The 20,727-nt window shown below is 55.0% G+C and overlaps 1 protein-coding gene across 1 annotated transcript; it reads right to left on the reverse strand.

Annotated features, from left to right (window-relative positions):
- Positions 1 to 3,129: 3,129 nt before the first annotated feature.
- Positions 3,130 to 13,480, reverse strand: PKDCC (protein kinase domain containing, cytoplasmic). Its single transcript, XM_027033632.2, has 7 exons — positions 12,661 to 13,480; positions 8,276 to 8,398; positions 7,400 to 7,671; positions 6,691 to 6,770; positions 6,327 to 6,434; positions 4,297 to 4,470; positions 3,130 to 4,076 (listed from the first exon to the last, which is right to left on the reverse strand). Exons 1-7 carry the CDS (start codon positions 13,297 to 13,299, stop codon positions 3,988 to 3,990), a joined length of 1,485 nt encoding a protein of 494 aa, XP_026889433.1. The 5' UTR covers positions 13,300 to 13,480; the 3' UTR covers positions 3,130 to 3,987.
- Between the last annotated feature and the right edge of the window lie 7,247 nt (positions 13,481 to 20,727).

Raw genomic sequence — 20,727 nt, forward strand, 5'->3', positions numbered from 1 at the left:
TCCTCTAGAACTTAAGAGGTAATTTTCAGAAATATCGTGGTCTGTCCCCTTCACATAGATGGGACTTAGGGAGCACTTTCTCCACCAGATGGTGCAGTATTGGCCTGGATTCACAAAGAAGTGAACAGGGGAAATAAAAGTCCCTGTGATCGACCACAAAGGGGTCCTTAAAAAAGGTCAGGTTCTTTGGGGACATCCTCACCCTTTGGGGATGAACCAGAGAGGCAGACCTGGTCTCCTTAAGTTGCCTTTTGGGTTTTCTGTCAAAGGCAGTCGTGGGTCTGGGAACCCTTCCCAGTGGAAATGCAGGTCTAAGTGCATCAATGATCTGGGTTCAGGGGGACGCTGTGCTCCCCCGTGAGACAGAGGGTGGAGGGGAAAGAATACGGGCTTTCGGAGGCTTGCATCCTGGGTCTTCATCTGGGCCACCACCCGTTTCAGAGTTGCCATGGGGATTAAATGAGAAAGCGCATATAAGGCAGCCTGGCCCTCTTCCTAGCGGACTGAATAGTCTCATGCTCTGAGCCTACCAAGTCTTTTGCTGGCTCTGCCCCTTGGAACAGAGAGCAACCAGGCTTTGCATGCTTTGGGCTCCAGAAGCCAAAGAGTGAAAGCAAGAAGCCGTTGTCATGGATGGCGGGGCGGGTGGGCACATTATCCTGAGGCCTCCTAATCCCATTTTCTGCTTTCATGTTAATCCTTTTCCTCCTGTCTGCCACACACTCAACTCCCAGGGCACTGACCCGGAGAGCCCGGCTCCACCTCCTCCAGGCGATGGCAGGGTTCCCTGTTGGGGGTGCTGGAGGTGGGGTGTGGGGAGAGTCTGGCTGTGCCTTGGTCCTCCCCTGTCCACCTGGATACTCTTCCAGGCCAGGTCATTGATGAATGCCGAGGGCTCAGCTCGCTCAGAGCAGTGACAGGTCAGTTAGTATTTCCTAAACACTTAACTGCTGACACTGGCTAAGACCCTCACTTGCATAATTTCATTCAGTCCCTATAACACTCCTGTGAAGCAGATATTATTGATCTGAAATTTGTAGGTGAGGAGATGGGAGGCTCAGGGAGTTGTCACAGCCCAGATCACACAAAGAGCAAAACACAGGACTGGCCAACATTCCTCCAGAGCCTCTCGGGGGACCAGTGGCAACGTGACCCCTCTCATGTTGCTTCCTACTTCCCCAGACCTGGAAAGGACCCACCTCTGGCTTCCCTACTCTGGGACTGCCACCTGCAGCTTTGGTTGGGTGAATGTATTTCTTCCGCGCATGAGGCCTGGGTATCTTTGGCCGCGCAGCGGAGTGGAAAGAACATAGACTTTGGGGAGAGGGGGTGTGGTTCTGGCTTCCACAGGAAGGGGACAAGATGTACCCAGGAACTGAACGTTTTCCAGGGAGACAGGTGGCTACATGTGAGTGGCCATCTGTGGGGGAGGGATGATTTTGCCTCAGGCTTTTTACTCCCTGTCCTCTTCCTTTCAGGGCACTCTATCACCTCTCCATTCCCAGCTGCAAATGCCCTTTTCTCTGCTCTGCAGGACTGAGCCTGGCCATTTTTGCCCCAGATATCTAGGTTCTGAGGCAAGGCTCGCTCACTGGGGAAGAAGCAATCCACCATCCCCTCAGCCGCCTGTGCCCCACTCTTTCTAAAACAGTTTAATGTGCTCTGGACCTCCAACTGGAATGATAATCGTACCCTGCTGAGGATAGGCCTGCCCCTCTCCCCCAGCCACCTCCAGAAACTTCTAGAGTCTAGAAGGCAGTTCTCGGTTCATCTTCAGCCTGCTCTTTCTCACTGAGCCACACAGTTCCCTGTGGGCCTCTCTGCTGACTGTAATCAAGGTCTTTGCTTCTCTCTGGACTGCACAGAACCTGCAGATTTTCCTGTCCCCGCCCCATGACACCTGCTTGGTCCCAGCTTAGCGACGTGGTTCCTTCTGTCCTCAGAGCTCCATGCACTGGTTGGCAGCTGGAGAATAACAGAGAAAGTGTAAATCTAACACTGGATGGCAGGGGCAGGATAGATGTGTTGTAGCACATGAGTTCCATTGAGGAAAGGGGTGTGGAGACTGAGGAAAGCTGAGGTCCTTCGTGGAAGGGTAGGGCCTGAGGGCGGCAAGCACGGCTGGGACCTGTCTTGGTTGAGACATGGTGTGAGATACTGTGGTGGCTCTGACCCTCCCCGCAATCACCAAGTCCAGGTAGACAGAGGCAAGATGTGGCCCGTGTGGGTTAGGCATGGTGGTAGTGAGGTGCAACCCTGAGGGTCTGTGCAGCACCCACGGTTAGGATTCTAGAACTAACACGGACTCCTCAATCCCCTAGAACTATACAGGGACGTCTTGTACCTGAGAACTTACAACAATGACATCTGTTGAAGAGAAACTGGGTTCTGAGTTAAAGTTTGGTCATTCTTTTCAAAACCCTCAAAGGTTTGTGGGCTTTGAAAATATTCTAGAAGCAGAACGGTGTGTAGGAGGGAAGGTGCAGGATTTCAAGTTAGAAAATATGTATCTGTGCTGGGCTCCCTGTGGCCTCCATGTGATCTTGAACACTTAGGTCCTCATTTTTCCTCTGGGCTTCCACACGCTTGAGTCTTCCCCTCCTAGACCCTCCAGCCTAAAACCCAGGAAGAGGGGGCTAGTCTTTCCATAGACCTTCCTTTCTTCCCACTTTCCATATATTTCATGCTTGGGGAAAGGCTCTGAAAAAAAAATTGCCCATTAGCTTGCGGTGGGCAGTGGTGAGGATGATGAGGCCAAACCTTGTATGGGGCAAAGGTGACCTGACGGCAGGTTGCTTGGGAGTCCCCTGACGTGGCTGACATCACGCCATTAGGACATCAGTCCTCTGGGTAAAAGCTTTGCATGGAAGAAGCCGGTGTGTATTAAAGCGTGAATCTCCCTGTAGGAAGAAGTCCCTCATGTCTTTTGTCCGGACATGGATATGGAGGGCCAAGGAGGGAGGTGGGCACCATGGGAGAGGGACCTGAAAACACGTTTTGCCAACTGCAGTGTTTGCCACAAAGATTTCACTCCTCCAGAGGTCATCCCCCATGACCTCCTGCCCCCATTTCCCCCAAACACCAAAGACGTTAAGTGAGAATGAGTAAGTCAGCCCAAGAAACTGTGGCTTGGGAAGAATCCTTGCCAGGGAACGTCATTTATTAATTGACTGATTTTTTTCCTTTTTCTTTCTTTCTTTTTTTTTCTTTTTTTTACAAAAATAAACATTTTAACGAACAAGAAATACAAAAGCTTCTGGATATACAAACTCCAGGAGGGGGGGAGAGGCTGGTTTTGGCTGCTTGGCGGCTTTCACTGAAAGCAAATGAGGCAGAAAGGCCCCGGCCCCACCCCCACCCCAGGTCCTGGCTCAAACCGCAACCTGCCCCTTGACCCCGTGTCTTGGCTCATACCATGTGTGTGCTCCTCTGTCCCCGCCCCTGCGCTGGCCTGCGGGTGCCCCCGGTAGAGTGGCCGGAGGCGGCCTCCCCAGGTACGGAGTTTCCCACATCCCAGAGCATCGCCATCCGGAGCTCGGCTGAGAGAACACCCCGTGACCGATTGTCCCCACGCAGCCCCTGCCAGATTGCGGCGGGCAGCAGCAGCAGCAGCAGCAGCAGCAGCAGCAGCAGCAGCAGGGGCTCTGGCTACATTCTCACACCATGAACACAGTGATGGGGCTGCCCACAGAACTGTCCCAGCGAGGGGCAGAGGCCCCCACAGGGACACCAGCCTGAGCCTCGCTGGCAGCTCAGAGGGTTGCAGAGCCGGTCAGCCCCCCGTGATTCCTGGCCTGGGGCCAGCAGTCCCATACCTAGACCGGTAAACTCACATTTTAACATTTGGCATTATTGCACGTTGTCCTGGTCGCCTCACTGGGGGGTGTCAGCCTCGTCTGCAGGGCTTTGCAGGTGACATATGAAAGTCACTCCCTCCCTCCATAGGCGAGCCCAGCTGGCGGGGCTGCTCTGCCGCCAGCTGGGCCCTCAGGTCAGCGAGGCCCTCACATATGTGGTCTTGTTGGGATCGGGGACCACGTGGCTCCATCCTGTCTTGAAAAATACCAGCTGCCGACCTGGGGGCAGAGGTGAGACGTAACAGGACTGTTTCTCTCCCTGGAGGCGGGGCCAGTCTCCCTAATGTGACTGCCCAGAGGACACATATACTTGTCCCTCATCATCTCGGCCTTCTCGTCTTCTCATCAAACCTGGCTTCTGATGGGGGACCGCTACCTGTCAGTTTCTTCCAGGGAGCTCCAGTCACCTCCCTCCGGGTGTCCTTTCCCACTGGCTCACCTGTCCAGGTGGTCTGGTTGGTGACCACAAAGGCCTGGCACTGGGCATGGCTCTCACAGACGTCCACGGCCTCAGCCACGTTGAACACTGAAAGGAGGCAGCTTCCGTGGTGGTAAGAGGGCCAGCAGCGGTAGTCTTCCTGGGGGATGGTGCTGCCTGGGAGGCGCTGGTACTCTGTGGGTTGGGGACAGAGCTCAGATGAGAACTCTGTGTCTCTAGGCATGAGGGCACTGGGGCCGCTTTATGAACAGGGCTAAGACTCATTTCCTAACGGAAAGCTGAAAGCTGAAATCTAGCCCTAGCGTGGAGATGATGAAGGCAGCTACCACTGGGGGACTGGGCTGACCACCCAGTAAAGGCAAAGGTGAGATTCAGTTTCTGGGAGACACACAATTCCCAAATCTAAGAGTGAGCAGTGGGTTCAGACAGCACATGATGGCGGGCACACCGTGGGATAAACACACACAGAGCTGGAGATCAGGACATTTTAGACATTTAGAGCTGAGCTTCTCAAACTTCAGTGTGCCCGTGAATCTCCAATGAATCTGGTTAAAGTGCAGATCCTAACTGAGAAGGTCTGGAGCGAGGCTTAGGATTGGGCACTTCTAACCAGCTTCTGGTGCTGCTGGTCTGCAGACCGCATTTTGGAGTAGTGAGGGTTTATTTTTTATTTAAAAAAAAATTTTTTTTTTCAACGTTTATTTATTTTTGGGACAGAGAGAGACAGAGCATGAACGGGGGAGGGGCAGAGAGAGAGGGAGACACAGAATCAGAAACAGGCTCCAGGCTCTGAGCCATCAGCCCATCAGCCCAGAGCCTGACGCGGGGCTCGAACTCAGGGACCGCGAGATCGTGACCTGGCTGAAGTCGGACGCTTAACCGACTACGCCACCCAGGCGCCCCAGAGTAGTGAGAGTTTAGAGCACCCCTTGGTCCTACTTCCTCCTGGCTTTGGGCAGAGAGGTTAGGCAAGCTCCTGAGGGAGGGGACAGTTAGAGGTTTCTGAGCTTAAGGGGAGGTTTCTGAGCTTAAGGGGAATGCAAATGAACGTGGAACACAACAATGACAACTTCAGTGTCTGGGAGGGGGCTGGAGGAAAAAATCTTCCCATTAGCGGAAAGAGCCCCCAAATGCTCTGAGAGCTCCTCAATCAGGAAGCTGCTTAGTTGCAGGCCGCCCGTTCACCTGAGTCCTTTCTGCTGCTAGGGGAGCCTCAGCTCTGCACTGATAATGCAGAGGCCCTGGGCCTCTGGCCACCCCGCCCTCCTGCCTCCTTCTTCTCCCAGGGACTAGACCAAAGTCCAGGGCTGGCTGTGATTTATAGCCCCATAAACGGCGTCCTCAGGGACAGAGCCAGCCATTGTTCACCTCGTTAAACTTTATTTACAGGGCTAACGAGGGCTCCCCCACCCCTAAGACTGGCCAGAGCTCCTTGAATACAGAGGCTGCCCACTCCTGGCCCCCCTGCCAACCATGATAAACCCCAGGGCCTCAGCAGAGGGACTATAGCAGTGGCTAGAATTCTCCGCCCGGAATTCTTGGGCTTCTTGACTCGTTTTGCTAAGGAGCCCCAACCACCTCCAGCCACCTTTCTCACCCCCAGAAGAGCAGAGGAAGGAAAGAGAAGCAAACATATATTGTATTCCAGCTGTGTTATAGGAACCAGGTTAATTGCTTGCACACACTTCCCCTGGCATTTATTCCCCAGAAGTAGTTTGTGAGGCACGTAATAAACCCAATTCACAAATGAGCAAAGTGGGCTCGAGGTGTAGGTAATCTGCTCAAAGTCACACAGTCAGTACATAGTGGGGTCTGGAGCCACCCGGAGAAGGGGTATCAGGGCCCACCTCCCCAGGTCAAGGCAGAATGACCACTCAGCCAGAGAGGACACCTCCAAGTAAAGGCTAAACAGTCAGTGGTCTCCCCAAGTGTGCCTTAGAAGGATGAGCCGCTTAGCCCAGTGAGGGCGACCACTCACCCTCCCACCTGTTCCTCACCCCAGCCCCTGGAGCCCTGTTGGAGCCACTCACCCGCTCTGCTGCTTGCCGTGGCATTCTGCAGGTACTGCCCGCTCTGGTACAGGTGTAGCACTTTCTCCAGCTGGGCCAGAGTCTCGTCTACTCCCCAGGTGAGCTCTCCTGCAGAGTGCAGTGTGGCTATGAGAGGGTATATGGGCTTCCACTCCTCCCTGAGGTGGCAACCAGCTGCCTTTCCCTCTCTCCCTCTGAAGCCTGGGCCCACATGACCAGCGTACTGCTAAGGGGGTTTGATACAGAATGCCACTTTGGGAAACGATGGTTTCTGGACTATGTGCTGTCCTGGGTCATTCTTGTCTCCATGCCTGCTGGGGGAGGGGCAGGGTGATGGGACGCGGAAGGGCCCTGGAGAGCTCACCTGTGGCATTGACAATGCTGTCCAGCAGAGGTCGTAGTGAGGGTGGGGCACTGTGGGGCAGGAGGTATGTGAAGAAAAACCTGGGACAGAGAGAAACAAGGGGCTCAGTGGTCCAGCCTTGGAGGACGCATCTTTCCTCTGCCCCAACTTGGGACAGAACCCTAATCGGGCCGGGGAGCCTGATCCCTCAGGCCTAGGCATAACCCCAGAGTGTACCAAGGAGTCTGCTCGGACTCAGGGTAGGGATCTGGGCATATGCTAAGGCCAAAATTTGACTTTACATGAAACTGAAAGCTGAGGTCTGTTTCCCTCATCCATCCCCAGGACTTCCCCACCACCCAGTCCCATCTTACCCCATGAGCTGATCGCTGTCAGAGCAGCCCCATAGCTGGGGCCCAGTGAGGAGCTTCCAGAGGTGAAGGACCAGGGGAGAAAGGGGGAACACAGATCCCACCAGCCCTAGACTCCACTGTGACACTATTTTAAGACACTATTTTAAGAAGTCTCCAGCTGCCACCCCCCAACCCAGATTCTCCTTGGAGCTATTTTTAGCATCATCATCAGGAGCCTGAATGTTCCCTTCTTGAGTGGGTGGAAGACTTTCCCAGCCGCTGCTGCTCTGTTGGTCAAGGCCCTGGCTCTCCCCTCACCACGCCCTCCGGGGCCTACTCTCCCTCCCTGGCCTTCCTGAGTGGGAAGTGGAGGTCACCTGTAGGCATTGTAGAGGTTGCGCTTCTCATTCATGCCCTCGCACCAGCCCTGGGCTGAGCAGGGCAGGGTGAAGTTCCTGGCTGGAAACTCCAGTATGCAGTCTGTGCTGCTTGTACATGGTGTCTCCTCCACGCGTGCGTCATCCAGATCCGTTACCTTCAGCTCCCCATCCACCAGCACAAACTGTCGGGGGCGGAAGTCCAGCAGAGTGACGGAGCCCAGCGGGGAGTGGGCCAGGTGGTGGAGGAGGCGGCCCAGGCTCAGGCAGATCTGAGGGGTAGACACAAGGCTGCTCACCGCGTCTCTCCTGGGAAAGCACCTGGGGGGCTCCAGGGCTCACCCCTTTGGGGTTCTGGACTTAGCTTGGGGTGGAGGGGTTGGCTTTTCTCTTAAAGGCCCCAGTGCTTACTAAGGGCTGAGGGTCAGGGCCCTAACAGAGCAAGCCAGTGATTTTTCTATTAATCCAGGCTGGCCTGACCCTGGCCATGGGCGGCACATAAGCTTGTGGGTAATGGATCTCCTCCCTGAAGCTGCATCTTGAATGTGGTTTTAGTTCAGTGTGTGAAAACAGAGGGAGGGTCAAGCTGACCTTAAGGTCTTTTCTAGTCCTTTGCAGCCAGGCTACGTGTGTGTGTGTGTGTGTGTGTGTGTGTGTGTGTGTGTGTGTGTGTGTAAGGGGGCAGGAGTACAAAAACGTCAGGATCCTCTAGGTCTTGCTTCTTTTTTTAACCCTTTGGCTGATGGCCGAGTCAGCTTTGCTCCAACTTTCCCTCCTTTTAGATGGAGGAGGAGTCAAGCTGCTCTGGAGGGCTGGCCTTCTAAGGGAAAACCATCCCAGCGAGGAACCCAGGGCCCGGCCCTCCTCCCTGCTTACTCGGAAACGGTCCTCCCAGGAAGTCTGCAGCAGCTGGATCATCTCCACAGGGGCACCCAGCTCCGTGATGGTAGTCAGGGTGTCTGGGATGTCCTCGCTGTCCTGGTAGCAGTAGCCATAGAGCTAGGGGAGGTCCAGGGCAGGTCATTAGGTCACAGGGTCGGGGTGGGGACAGAGAAGGGCTGGGCTGTCAGATGCCCCCTCCCTGTGCACTACTGACCCCCTACCCCCATCCCTAGGCTGTTGTTGCAGCTCAGGCCAGAAGAGACCAGCATCGACAGCATTGCCTGAGAAGCCTGCCCTCTGTCCCTGCAGCCAGAGTTCCTGCTGATTACGTCAGCCTCTTACCTCCCGCCTCCCAGGTAAATGGGCAGGTCTGGACACCATGTGTCAACCATGTGCCAGGCACTGTACTAAATGTTTTACATGTGTAACTCGATTCTTATAATAACTTTACACAGACATAGTAGGTACTATTATTAGTCTCCAATTTACAGGTGAGGAAACCAACTCAGAGAGGTTAAGTTCCTTGCATAACATCACACAGCTGATAAATGCAGGAGCTAGGATTCAAATTTACGTCACTCGAATTCTAAGAATATCATCCGTTAATCAACAAGCCAGCAAATTGGTATTATACCTCTGCCTCTGCTCCAATCCTTCTCTATTCTTTATCATTTCTACTTGGGGGCAGCTTCATTCTTTTCTCAGCTCTGGTCTTGTGGGAGGTAAAACAAGCTCCCTCGGGATTGGGAACAAGCAGTAGGTAAAGAACAAAGTGTCCAAGGGGCACATCCTTGGCGTGTTTTTCATATGTTGGTGGTGAGGGGGAGGCGGTGGTCACACCCACCAATGGGAAGAGTAGTAAGGGAAGGTTTCTGGGGAAGATCAGTTCTTTGGGGGCATGCTCACAAGGGCCTGCCCACTCCGTAGGGCCTGAGGCTGGGCTTGGTACAGCTCAGCTCAGGGACTTGTGGGAAGCACAGCCTGACTTTGTCATTAACACCTAAACCAGCATCCACAGAGAGCCCTGCTTCCTTCAGCCTCTGCCACCACACTGCACATCAGTTAGGGGTCAGCTGCTGCTCAAAACAACCAGCACCCTGTGGGGTAGGAACACAAAGGCCGAGTTGTCCAGGCCGCAGCAGGCAGAGGGGAGAGCTGCACAATGTGGGGATTGAGGGGGGAGTGCGGCACAGGGGGATCCAAGCACGGGCTAGATGTCCCTACATACCATACCATCACCCTTCTTACCATCATTCACACCCCGCCCAGATCTACTCCAGGCCCTCACATGCCCCCTTCGGTCCCAGGAGTGCCCTTTCAGCACCCCCTTCCTGAAGCCAGCGGCCCCAGTCCTGCTGGCATGAGAGAGAAAGCACGACTCAGCGTCCGCCATTAGCTCACCAGGGTGGTGAACTGGGGGATCAGGGGACAGTCCCAGGCACCCTCTTCTTCCCTCTCTGTCTGCTCCCCCACCTCGCACCAGCCCAGGGAGGCCCCAGATCCTGGTGGGGCGGGGTGGGGGGAGGAAGGTAAGGGGAGCAGCCCTGGGGCCTGGTTCTCATTTTCTTGCCCAGAGTCTGAGCCTTTGTGGGAAACTTCTGAAGGGTATTAAACACCCGGAGGTCGTTAAATGCGCTGTTAACGAGGTATTAATCAACACCCCTCAGGAAAAAATAAAAAGACACCATTAACCCCCCCAGGAAGCGTGAGGCTGAGCATTTCAGGCACATCTTTTGTTCGTTTGGGAGAAGAAATATACCCTAGCAGGGCCAGATTCTGGGCCCAAGAACGCCTGGGGCCCCATCTGAGGCCTGAGCTCCTGGGACTACGGGAGTTTGGGGGGAGGGAAGACCCTTGCGCCCTTTGACCCTGGGCTATAGAGGCATCTATCACGTGAGGAGAGTGTGTGTGTGTGTGTGTGTGTGTGTGTGTGTGTGTGTGTGAAGGGTGACGGAAGAAAGAGAGAGCTCACCCAGGCAGTCCCCAGAGACCAGAGAGAGTGCTGGGAGGTGCACGTGGGACATGTTACCTGGCCATTTTCTATTAGAACCCACAGAACCAACTTTGGGGTTGCCAGAGAGGGGGGAGGGGCTTCGGGTGGCCTGGGGGAGCCGGAATTGTCAGAAACATTCTTTGGCTCCTCCCCAGGGCATCTATCAAACGATTTTGAAATTTTAAATGATTAAGAGGTATTAAAGCATTATTTCTAGTTCCCTGCGCACCCTCACTGAAGCCTCCTGAGCAAGAAGACCCCACAGCAGGCTTCCCTGGCACCAGAGGTAACATGCTGCTGAGGAAGCCAGAAGGAGCCTGGCTGGGGGTCGGGGGGATCAATGGAAATCACTCCCAAAGCAGTTCCTAAACTCACACCAAAGAAGCCTTTCCTTGCTGGAATGGCAGCTTTTTACCTTTCCCCAGATGGAAAGGATTGGGACCCTTCCCACCATATAACCCTTATGCCCCAGGGTGACTAACACCAGTCTCTGACCCTGGAAAAGTCACACAGCCAACCTCAGACAGCCCAGTCCTGGTCTAGTGAGGGGATGGGTGAAAACTATTCGGCTGTTTCATATAATTTCATTTTGACGCCTTCGGAATTGGGCAGGGGGCCTGACATTAAAGCTGAGGAGCACTCTGTGATGTGTGGGGGCAGTTGGCTAGATGCTGGTCAGGAAGCTTGGCTGGGGTTAGTGAGGGAGGGAGAAATTCCGTAAGAGACAGGGAAGCGCAGTAAACCTCAAACCTGTCCTAAGGGAGGGGCGTCTTGAGTCAATTAACTAACACTTAATGTCCTGCTTCTCCACTGCTTCAGAATCAGACTGACACCCCAGGGTTGCCAAAAAGTTCCCAAGAGCCCCTGGGAAGCAAAAAGAACAAGATCCTCCCAGTTAGAACGGCCACGTAACCAGCCGCTTGCTCCCCGGAGCTCCAGGCACAGTGTCAGCTGTGCAACCAGGCATAACTACCCACAACTGTTGGCTCTGCCTGACCTCCTGCAGCCGGTTCAGGGCCTAGGACCTGGTCACAAGTGTCTGACCAGAGTTCGGGTAGCCTGGGGAGACCTGGAGCCAGCGGGAATATAAATAGCTCTCTGGCCTCTCTCTCTCATTCTGGAATACCCACCCAGGCCTGGGGTCCATCTCCCTCCTCGCCAAAGGAGGGAAGGACTCCTGGATTTCTGGTCAGTTCTGCTGGGTGCAGAAAGGTTAATCTGAGTGGGCTAGGAGGTGGAAGGTGTGGGCAAGGTTCCTCTGCTGGGGAGTCTGCACACACCCTCTGTTCCGCGGGCCAAGACCAGTCAGGGATTCCCCTCTCAGTCTGCTCAGACATGTGCAAAGGGAACAGTTTGTCTAATCCTAGGGCCGACTCAAGGACATAGAGCTGGGGGAGAGGAGGAAGTGGGTGCGTTAGGGCAGTGCTGGGGCTGTGAGAGGCTCATGCTCTTAGTCTCGGCTGGAGGGGACAAGGGGTGGGGGTGTCTCATCTTTCCCCTCTGTCCCCCAGGGAACAGGAGGGACAGAGTCCCATTTAGCAGGAACCTGGGCATCTGGCTTTTTCAGTCTTCCAGCTACTGACCACATCTACTCTGATAATGTGACCCTGAGACCCTCAGGCCTGTAGTCTGTCCTCTGAGCACTGAGCTAAGACCCTAAGGCTTCCTCAAGGATTTAAGGGCTGACTTTAAGGCCTGGAGAATGGCAGGGTCACTTCTGGGAAGGGCTCTGCATTTTCTGGCCTACTACCCAATTCCCTCCAGTCCTTCTAGTGGCTTCTGGGTGGGGTAAGGGGTGGGGATAGTCTCTGGGAATCAAGCCTGACACAGGGTCTCTTTCTAGCCATTCCCAAACCCATTGCCGTCCCGTCCCATTTTCAAAGTCAGACAAGTCACTGGAAGTTGAGAGAAGAGGGGTTCAGATTCCATCAGGAAAGGGGGCCCTATCATTGCAGTTGGAATCCTGACTCAGGGATGACCTCTGCTCTGTGTCTTGGCTTTTGCAGTCATTTCCCTGGCACTCAACGCCCTAGCTCCAGCCCGAAGCAGGGTCCTAAGTCCTAACAGACCGGCACCCCTACCTCTAGTTTTGGGACCCTCTGTCCTGGCCTCTGTCTTCAAAGGATATGGTGTGGAAGCTGAGAGACCCAGGAGTCCCTCCTTAAAGAGACACCCACTCAGGAGTGAGAGGCAGGGTAGTGTGGTGGGAAGCAGCCACGGGGGGGGGGGGGGGGTTGTGCCCCCAGCTTAACGTGGACACAGTCACTGGGGCTCCGTTTCTTTACCTAGAAGACCAAGGGTTCTCTTCCAGCCAGAGTGACCGGGCTTGGGCACGTCCAGCCAGCATCCTCACCCCCTGACCAACCCCCCCCCCCCCGCGTCGTACCTGCAGCACGTTGGGGTGCCGCAGCCGCTCCAGCAGCACCATCTCCTTGAGCAGCTTGTGGGCCGCCAGCCGATAGCAGCCCCTCCGTGCCCCGAACTCGCGCACGCAGCTGCCCAGATCGTGGCCGCTGAAGTCCACCGCCTTGAGCGCCACCGCGGCGCCGCCGGGCAGGCGGACCCGGTACACGGCCTTGGTGTAGCCTGAGCCCACGTACTGTGCGCCGGACACGTTGCGGAGCGCGGCGCAGCCCAGGCGCGGGCCCGAGCCGGAGGAGCCCGGGCCGGGAGCCGGGGGCCAGCCCGGGGCGCCGTCGGGCAGGGGCCGGGCCCGCGGGGGCCGGGGACGCTGCAGGCCCGGCCCGCCCGGAGCCAGGTCCATCAGGCGCCGCCGCTCCGGCCGGCCGGCCCCGGGCCCCGGGCCCCCGCGGGAATAGCGCTGCACCTCCTCGTAGCGCGCTCGGATCTGCCGGGCCAGTTCCCCGCGGCCCCCGCGACGGCCCGGGCCCGGGGCTGGCGACGGCCCGGGGGACTGGCCTGGCCGCGGAGGCTCCGACCCCGGTGCGAAGAGCACGTTGAGGACGGAGCCCAGCAGGAAGGAGGCGCAGAAACCCGCGGCCACCGCCGCCCGCCGGCGCCGCATCGCTCCCCTCCCCCCCGGCCGGCCGGCCCCGCGCGGCTCCCCGGCCCCGGCCCCGGGAGGCTCAGGCTCCGAGGCGGCTCCGCTCTGCGTCCCGCCGGCCCCCTGCCCAGTCCGCGCGCATGGCCCCGGCGGCCCCGACCCCGGCCCCTCGCGGGCCGCACATCGGCCTGACACTTGCCTCCCTCCCGCCCTGCCCCCGCCGTTTATAAGGCCCGGAGCCGCCCCCGCCCCCGCCCCCTCCGCCTCCGCCTCCCAGCTCCCGGCCCGAGCCCGTCCTCGGCGCCGCCCCCTCCGGCCGCCCGGCCCGGCCTTCCCCGCTGACTGACAGCGGGACCTCCTCCCGCGGCCGTCCGGGCCTGGGAAGCGGCGCGGAGGCGGCTCCGGCCCTGCCCAGCCCGCGGGCCCCCGAGCTCGGGCCGCGAGAGGGGGAGGGGGCAGCGGCGGCCCCGCGACGCGCGGGAGCTCCGGGCCCCGCGCAAGGGCGGATAACGGGGCCGGGCTGCCGGATAACGGGACCGGGAGGCGGATAACGGAGCTGGCCGGGCGGGGTGGGGGAGAAGATAAAGGGGTGAAGCCGGAGGGTAATGGGCTGGGCGGGGTGGGGGGGGGCGGGTGGCGAGCAGCTGGCTCTGGGGTGGTGGGGGTCCGCGTGGTTTCAGAGCTCCCTCCCGGGACCCAGGGCCTCCCGCGGGTGGGGCTGGGGATGGCGGCTCCTAGCCTAATCTCGGATCTCTGGGCGAAGGGGGTGGGGGTGTGGAGAGGTGGACGCAGAGAGGCTGGCACCTGCGAGTCTGCGTGGGACGGGAACTCTGGGATCAGAGGAACAATCATGAGGTGTTCGAAGATGCCCTACTGAACCTCCACCCCTCAGTCTGGTTTCTCATTTTCCTCGTCCCTGCAGCCCCCAATCGAACCCCTCTCCCCGGGATCCCCGCAGTCAGACACGGTCATCAGCGGATCCAGAACCATATGCATGCTAGTAGCTTGTGCAAAGAATGCGTTTGTACCCACGGACGTGCGTGGTCCAGGCTGTCTGTGGACTGTGTGCACTGGTGTCTCTGAAGGGGCCACTGTGTCCGGGGAAAGGAAAGGAGTGTGTGCTCTGTGTGTAGGTTGGTGCTGACTCTGCCAGAACTTCTGGTCCCTCCTCCTCCCTCCCTGATTGCATCATTAGTGCTAATTGAGGGGCTTTCACACGCCAGTGCATTAGCTGTTTGGAGTGAGTTCCCCCCTCCTGGGAGAGATAAGCCGCTGCCCCTCCCCATCCCAGCCCTCCACATCCCCACAGCCCTGGAACTGTCCACCCAGAACCTCTCACCTTCCTGGGCACCTTCCTGCCTCCCTCTGGTTCTGGACTGGTTAATCTCTTTCTTCCCTGGCAGTGTCAGAAATTGGCTGGAGAGGAGTCAGGGAGGTGTCAGAAGGACACCTCTCTGAGGGGGTGTCCAGGAGGGGAGATTTTCCTGCAGGGGGGCTGAAGAGGTCTGACATTCCTACAGAATGCAGTCACTGTGATGAGAGAGGGACAGAAATCTCTGCCTGATTCTTTTGGACTTGGAAGGGCAGAGGAGAGGACTGAGTCTTTGATCTCCAGCCTGTGATCCCACTGAGGTAGGGGCATCTATCCCTGACTCCTGGGGGGGGGTCCCCCGAGTCTCGAAAGTGGGGGCCCAGTCTAACTTAGCAAGCATGGGAAAGGCAGAGTGAGAACAGCCACGATTCTCCTGAGAACTTTGGGTTTGGTGAGTTCCGTCTGGTCCTGTTTAGCTGCTCTGATCTGCCCTGTGCTGGCCCACGGCTGCTGGGTGTGGGGGGAACACTCTGCGCAGATGCCCTCCCCAGACCTCACACCAGATGTCTTTGTTCTAATTAACTGTGCTGGGAAAACCAACCTGGGTTTGTAAACAGAGCTACTGGCTAAAGTCAACAGGGAGCAGCAGCAAACAGCAAACATTCTCCTCACACAGCCTCAATCCAACCCAGCCCCCCACCCTGGGGAAGAGGAGAGGCTTGCAGATCATGAGGCCCCCTAGCCCACTGCTGAGTCAGGGAAAGCTTATCTGCCTCGGTGACCCCAATATGGCCGATCCCTTCCCGGTTCCAGGGGTTCCTCTGCTGGTGAGGACTGGGGATTCTGGGAGGAAACAGAGTTGCCACCCAATTTAGGCTGCGTCCCACTTCCGGCAATCTCCTCTCTCCCCAGCCAGACTCTGCATCCAGAAGCAAGCCCTGGGGGGTGGGGGTGGGGGGGTGGATGTTCCTTAAAGACCTTTCTTTGGGGCCTTCTCTGCACTAGGGTCTCAGAGAAGCCTCTGAGGTGGGACTTGGCATTGTGAGTCTATAACTTAGAGTTGGTGAATATAACGCTAACATTGTTAAGTTTGTTACACATCAAGTAGGTATTATAATAACATGTTCTGAAATTAGATAATTATTCCTATGATATCTTTGCCAAGCTGCAGTGTTTCTATTTATGGTTTGAAAGTTCAGTGCACACAGGGGCCTGAGAAATAGGCACAAACGTACATACAACACACATGTGTAAGCCCACAGAGCGGTAGCTTCGCACACAGGAACAAAGGCATTTCAGCTCTCTCCTCACACCCACTCTGTCTCCCTCACCGGCCCGCAGACACACAGACATATACAGTCTTTGATGCAAATAGGTTTTTGGCCTCTGAAAAAAAGGGACTGCTCTTTTGGGCAGATCAGAGTTTCTGAATTGGCAGTTCTTGAGTTCTTAACCAAATTTTGCTTGTTTGCTTTTTTTTTTTTTTTTGCCACCCAGGGAGAGGAGTCCTCCTTTCAAAGAACTGAAAAAGACACAAAATACTCCTTCAAGCTCAGGATCTATAGTCTGCCCACCCACCGTGTGCCAGAGACCTGGCAGGACCAGTTTCCTCCTCAGGCCAGTGTCCAGCTCTGAGCCTTGAGTACCGACCGTCTTCACAGAGCCTTCCTCTTGCCGTCACTCACGGCCACAGCAGCCCTCAGACCAGAGTGTCTGCGAGTGTAAAGGCTCAGTGCTGCAGACACACTACCTTTTCCTGCTCCTCCCTCTGCCTGCCACACCCCTACCCAACCCAGAGGCTTCCTTGGATAGCAATCCTTGGGAAGAAGGCAGATGGCTCAGACGCCGAAATGCTAGATTTCTTTGGAAATGTCTTTTATTTATTTATTTTTCCTTAACGTTTATTTATTAACTGAGAGACAGAGAGAGACACAGCATGAGCATGGGAGGGGCAGAGAGAGGAGGAGACACAGAATCTGAAGCAGGCTTCAGGCTCTGAGCTGTCAGCACAGAGCCCCGACGTGGGGCTCGAACTCACAAACCATGAGATCATGACCTGAGCCAAAGTCAGACGCTCAACTGACTGAGCCACCCAGGCACCCCTGGAAATGTCTTATAGATACCTCCTTTCTGCATGTTTTGTCCGGTGGTCCTAGGCTGCCAGGATTGTAATAGCAACCCCTCAGCAGCTCTTTATTGACTCCCTTTTCCCTCCAGCCCAGGCCTTAAACACGTCTTTTGAAGTATTACTCTTCTGTTCGAAAACTTGGAGGATAAACTGAACTGGGCCTTCGGGCCTCCTTGAGCTGCCCCAGCCCTCCACCTAGTCCTGTTTGCCCCTTTTCATTTCCCTGCACGGAGCCAGACTTCCCCTGCCTGGTGCCTGCACTGTGCCCTGACTTGCAGCCATCATTTTTTGCCCTCCCAGTTCCTCCTCCTTGAAATGCTCTCTTCTAGCTGGTTCTTCTAGGTCTCACAGAAAGTAGTGTGTTACAACGCTTCTCCCACCCGGGGTCCCTGGGTCCCTGGGATTTTGAAGGTAAATTCTCAGATTACTGCGGATGTATTTCCTTCAAAAGGAAATGTACACAATACATTTCCCTGGTCTCGGAAACCTCGATGTAGAGCTTGGGACTTGGAGTCAGAGAAATCAGGGTTCACATCTGATTAGCTGAGTTACTTTGGGCGAGGTGGTTAACCTCTCTGTGTACTTAGTTTTCCCATTCAAATGTGGAAGAAAATAATACCTACCGCATGAAGTTGGGGCGGGGGGTGGGTGTAATGCGAAGACAAGTAGAGGGCTCGGCACAGGGTAAGCCCTTAGTATGTGTAATCTATTTCTAGAATTCATAGTAGTATCAAGCAAATATCTGTGACAATGTGTAGGATGTAACTCGGCCTAGAGGCAGAAATGACTGCTGCCATCCTGGTTTTCATTGGTGAAATCCCTCAGCCTTTTGGACTTTCAGTGTCCCTGGCATTTTCTCTTTTTCCCAAATCAGCAAACCACTGGTGGGTTGATCCGAAGGGGCCTCACTACCTCCCACACCCCACGGCGAGCTGTGGAGGGAAGACTGTGAATCAGGGCCTGACTCCTATTGCCAAAGTGACTGAGAGCAGGAGGGGCCTCGGATCTATCCTCCCTGGGGCAAGAAGCTGTGGGATTTCAGATGGGGTGGATTCAGATGGAGGGGGGAGGGAGAGAGGTGGAGCCAGGCAGCCTGCTCTCCCACCCCCACTTCCCTCAGGTAGGAAGTGAAGCTGACGTTTCCAAAATATAAAAAACAGATGATGAAGGTCAGGTTTCCTACACACTGGAGAGCGGGAGCCCCAAGGCAGAGTCCCCAAGAAGTGATCTGAGACAGAGATGGGGGCAGAGGGAGAAAGAGAGAAGAGACAAGATAGACAAAGATGCAGAGACAGGGAGACAGAGACAAAAGCCCTGAATCCTGAGAAGAGTAGTCAGACAAAGAGAAAGCTGTGACCCAGGGGAGATTGTTCCACTTGTTTCTGGAAAAGAGCTTAGTTCCTCTGTGTGGGTCCCAAGATGCAAATGTGAGCCATTTTGGCTCCATGACCCTGTGACAGGGTGAGGCCCTCCAGGACCCTGCAACCAAAAGGGTTTATAGGCTCGCAGAGCTCTCACTGCCTGGGCTGGTCTCTCTGTGTGTCTGTGTGTCTGGGTCTGTGGTCCAGAGTGTCCCTCTCAGTCTCCCTCCCTGGGCAAGGCTCTCTCTTTCTCCCTCTTCCCTCCTGCTCAGCCTCACCCACCAGCCCAGAGAGATGTTCTAAGACAGTTTGTCTCTCTCTCCCTTTCCTGGGTGGCTGAGATGTGTGTCGTCCTACATTGTTTCCTTTCATTGGAGTTGCTGGTGGGTAGAGGTGGGGGGAAGACAGAGAAGGCTGAGAGGTCCCTGTTTAGAGACATTACCAGGGGGTAGACTAAGGGGGGGTGCTGGTGTTCCTTCGACCCAGCCAAGAACTGAGACTGTGAGAGCTGAACCCCAGGGCTCCTGTTCCTGCGGCAGATAGAGAGGCCAGTAGATGGATGGAGAGTTGGTCATTGGATCACTGGGTGATGGATAGACTCTGGTGGCAGGGGGTGATAAAAGGAGACCTTTGCCTTCGTCCAGAGGCCTTTGCATGGGAGAGCGATCGGAATGGAACATAGGGACTGGGTGATTGGATCTAATACGTTACACCTTCTCTGACCAGGCCAAATGTACCCTGAGTCGATGGGGCAACTTTCCTTCTAGGCTGTTGTCAAATAGAAAGAACCAGTTCTTCCCAAGCAACCTTGGGGTTGTGGTTTGGAAAGTGGAGAGAAAAGGCGAAGAAAGAGGAGCCGTTGTGTTTGTGCATCTGGTTCTGGACGTCTAGAGGGCTGAAAATTCTCTGCCTCTTCCCTGGCTGCCCCGGAAGGCTGGCCTGGACCGAGGCCCAGGAGGAAGTCTGCTCCTTGAAGTTAAGGAGATCTTGGCCCTACTTGTGCCCTCAGGAGTTTATGGTGTAATTGGGAAGATCACCCCAAACCATCAGAAGCTAATGCAAAGGAGACCGCGGAGGGTCTGGGGTGGGCAGGCAGGAAAGAACTGACCCTACCTGGAACCCTGATGGAGAACGGTCTAGCCTCTTGACACATACTGTGAGGTCAGTATTATTACACCTGTTTTATACATGAGGGAAATGAGTCTCGTGAGATTGAGGATTCTGTCGAACGTCACACAAATCTTGTGGCAGAGCAGACCACCATGAGATGAGGAAGCAGCGACTCAGGCCCTGATTTAGGTTTTCTCTCAGCTCTTTGTCGGTTTGGGAAAAGAAGAAGATTCCAGTCCAAAAGGAGATGGAGAGAGGCAAATAAATGCCACCAGTGGGAACCAAGATGGAAGTACGTTAAGGTGTTTTGTCTCCAAGCAACAGAGCTTGATGGTAAAGTTGTATTATTTTGTCGTTCTTATTAATACTAATGATAGAGCACACTTATTCAATGCCTTTCATCATGATTTGATCCACTTAATACCGCTAGGAAATAAATACTGTTATTATCTCCAATTTTCAAGATGAGAAGATTGACATACTGAGAGGTTAGGTGACTAGTGGCCGAGCTGGGATTTGGACACAGATGCCTTTGCCTGCAGAGTTTATTCTCTTCCAGGTTCTCTCCTGCTGCCTGTAATTTAGTTCACGGGGTGGGCCAGGCAGGGCTGATTTCAGCTGTTAAAATCCCCAGGTCCATCTTTCCCAGCCCAGCTTTGCTATCTGAAGTCAAAGATGGCTGTCTGATGATATTTGAGTCTTTAAAGGACAGAGGTAGGCCCTGTGGGGCAGGGGACAGTGGGGAGAGAAGGAGGGAGATGTAGAAAGAGGTACACTGAAGAGACCTCCCCGCTCCCCCATAGGGAAACCCACAGACTCAGGAGTAGAGACTAAACCCCCATGATGTGTTTTTCAGAGACCCAACAGGACCCTGTAAATCATTTCCTTCCTTCCCCTTCCCTGCAGGGGGGAGGGAACAAATCAGGAGTGATGTTTCACAAAGGGTTAACGAGACTCTGGGAGTCTGTATGGAATTAAAATAATTATTTGAAAAATCCCAAAAAAAGCATAAAAAAAGGAAGTAAAAATTATACAAAATCCCTCCATTAAAGGAGATTATGTATCATAAGATGTGAAAGCACCTTGGCTGCCCCTCCAACCCCACTTGCTGAGGTTAGTCACCACTAGGAAGGATGTAGTGAGTAAAAACTTCCCAAGATGCCCCATGCACCCATCATCTCCCCCACCCCCATGAGCTTCCCTTGGTGACTCACTGCTGTACCCTAGGCTCCAAAGACACCTCACAGTCTGTCAATGCTTCTAAACTCAAATTCAAGTCCTGTGCTTTACAAAAAAAAAAGTTTCTTGGATTTGCTCCTTTATTTTCCTCACTGCCTTTCTCTCCAGTCCAGGCTCTTCCTCTCACATCTGGTCTGTTGATTGGGTCCCCTCAAAGTTCCCCTCCCACCTCAAAGCATGTATGGGCACCAGATTCATCTGCCAAGAACACTGTTTCCAACACATCATTTTCCTGTTCTAAAATCTTTGATGACTCCCCATCATTTGGAGGATAATTTAGCTTGGCATGTAAAGTCAGT

This window comes from Acinonyx jubatus, chromosome A3 (genome assembly GCF_027475565.1).
Source record: "Acinonyx jubatus isolate Ajub_Pintada_27869175 chromosome A3, VMU_Ajub_asm_v1.0, whole genome shotgun sequence".
Classification (NCBI taxonomy): domain Eukaryota; kingdom Metazoa; phylum Chordata; class Mammalia; order Carnivora; family Felidae; genus Acinonyx; species Acinonyx jubatus.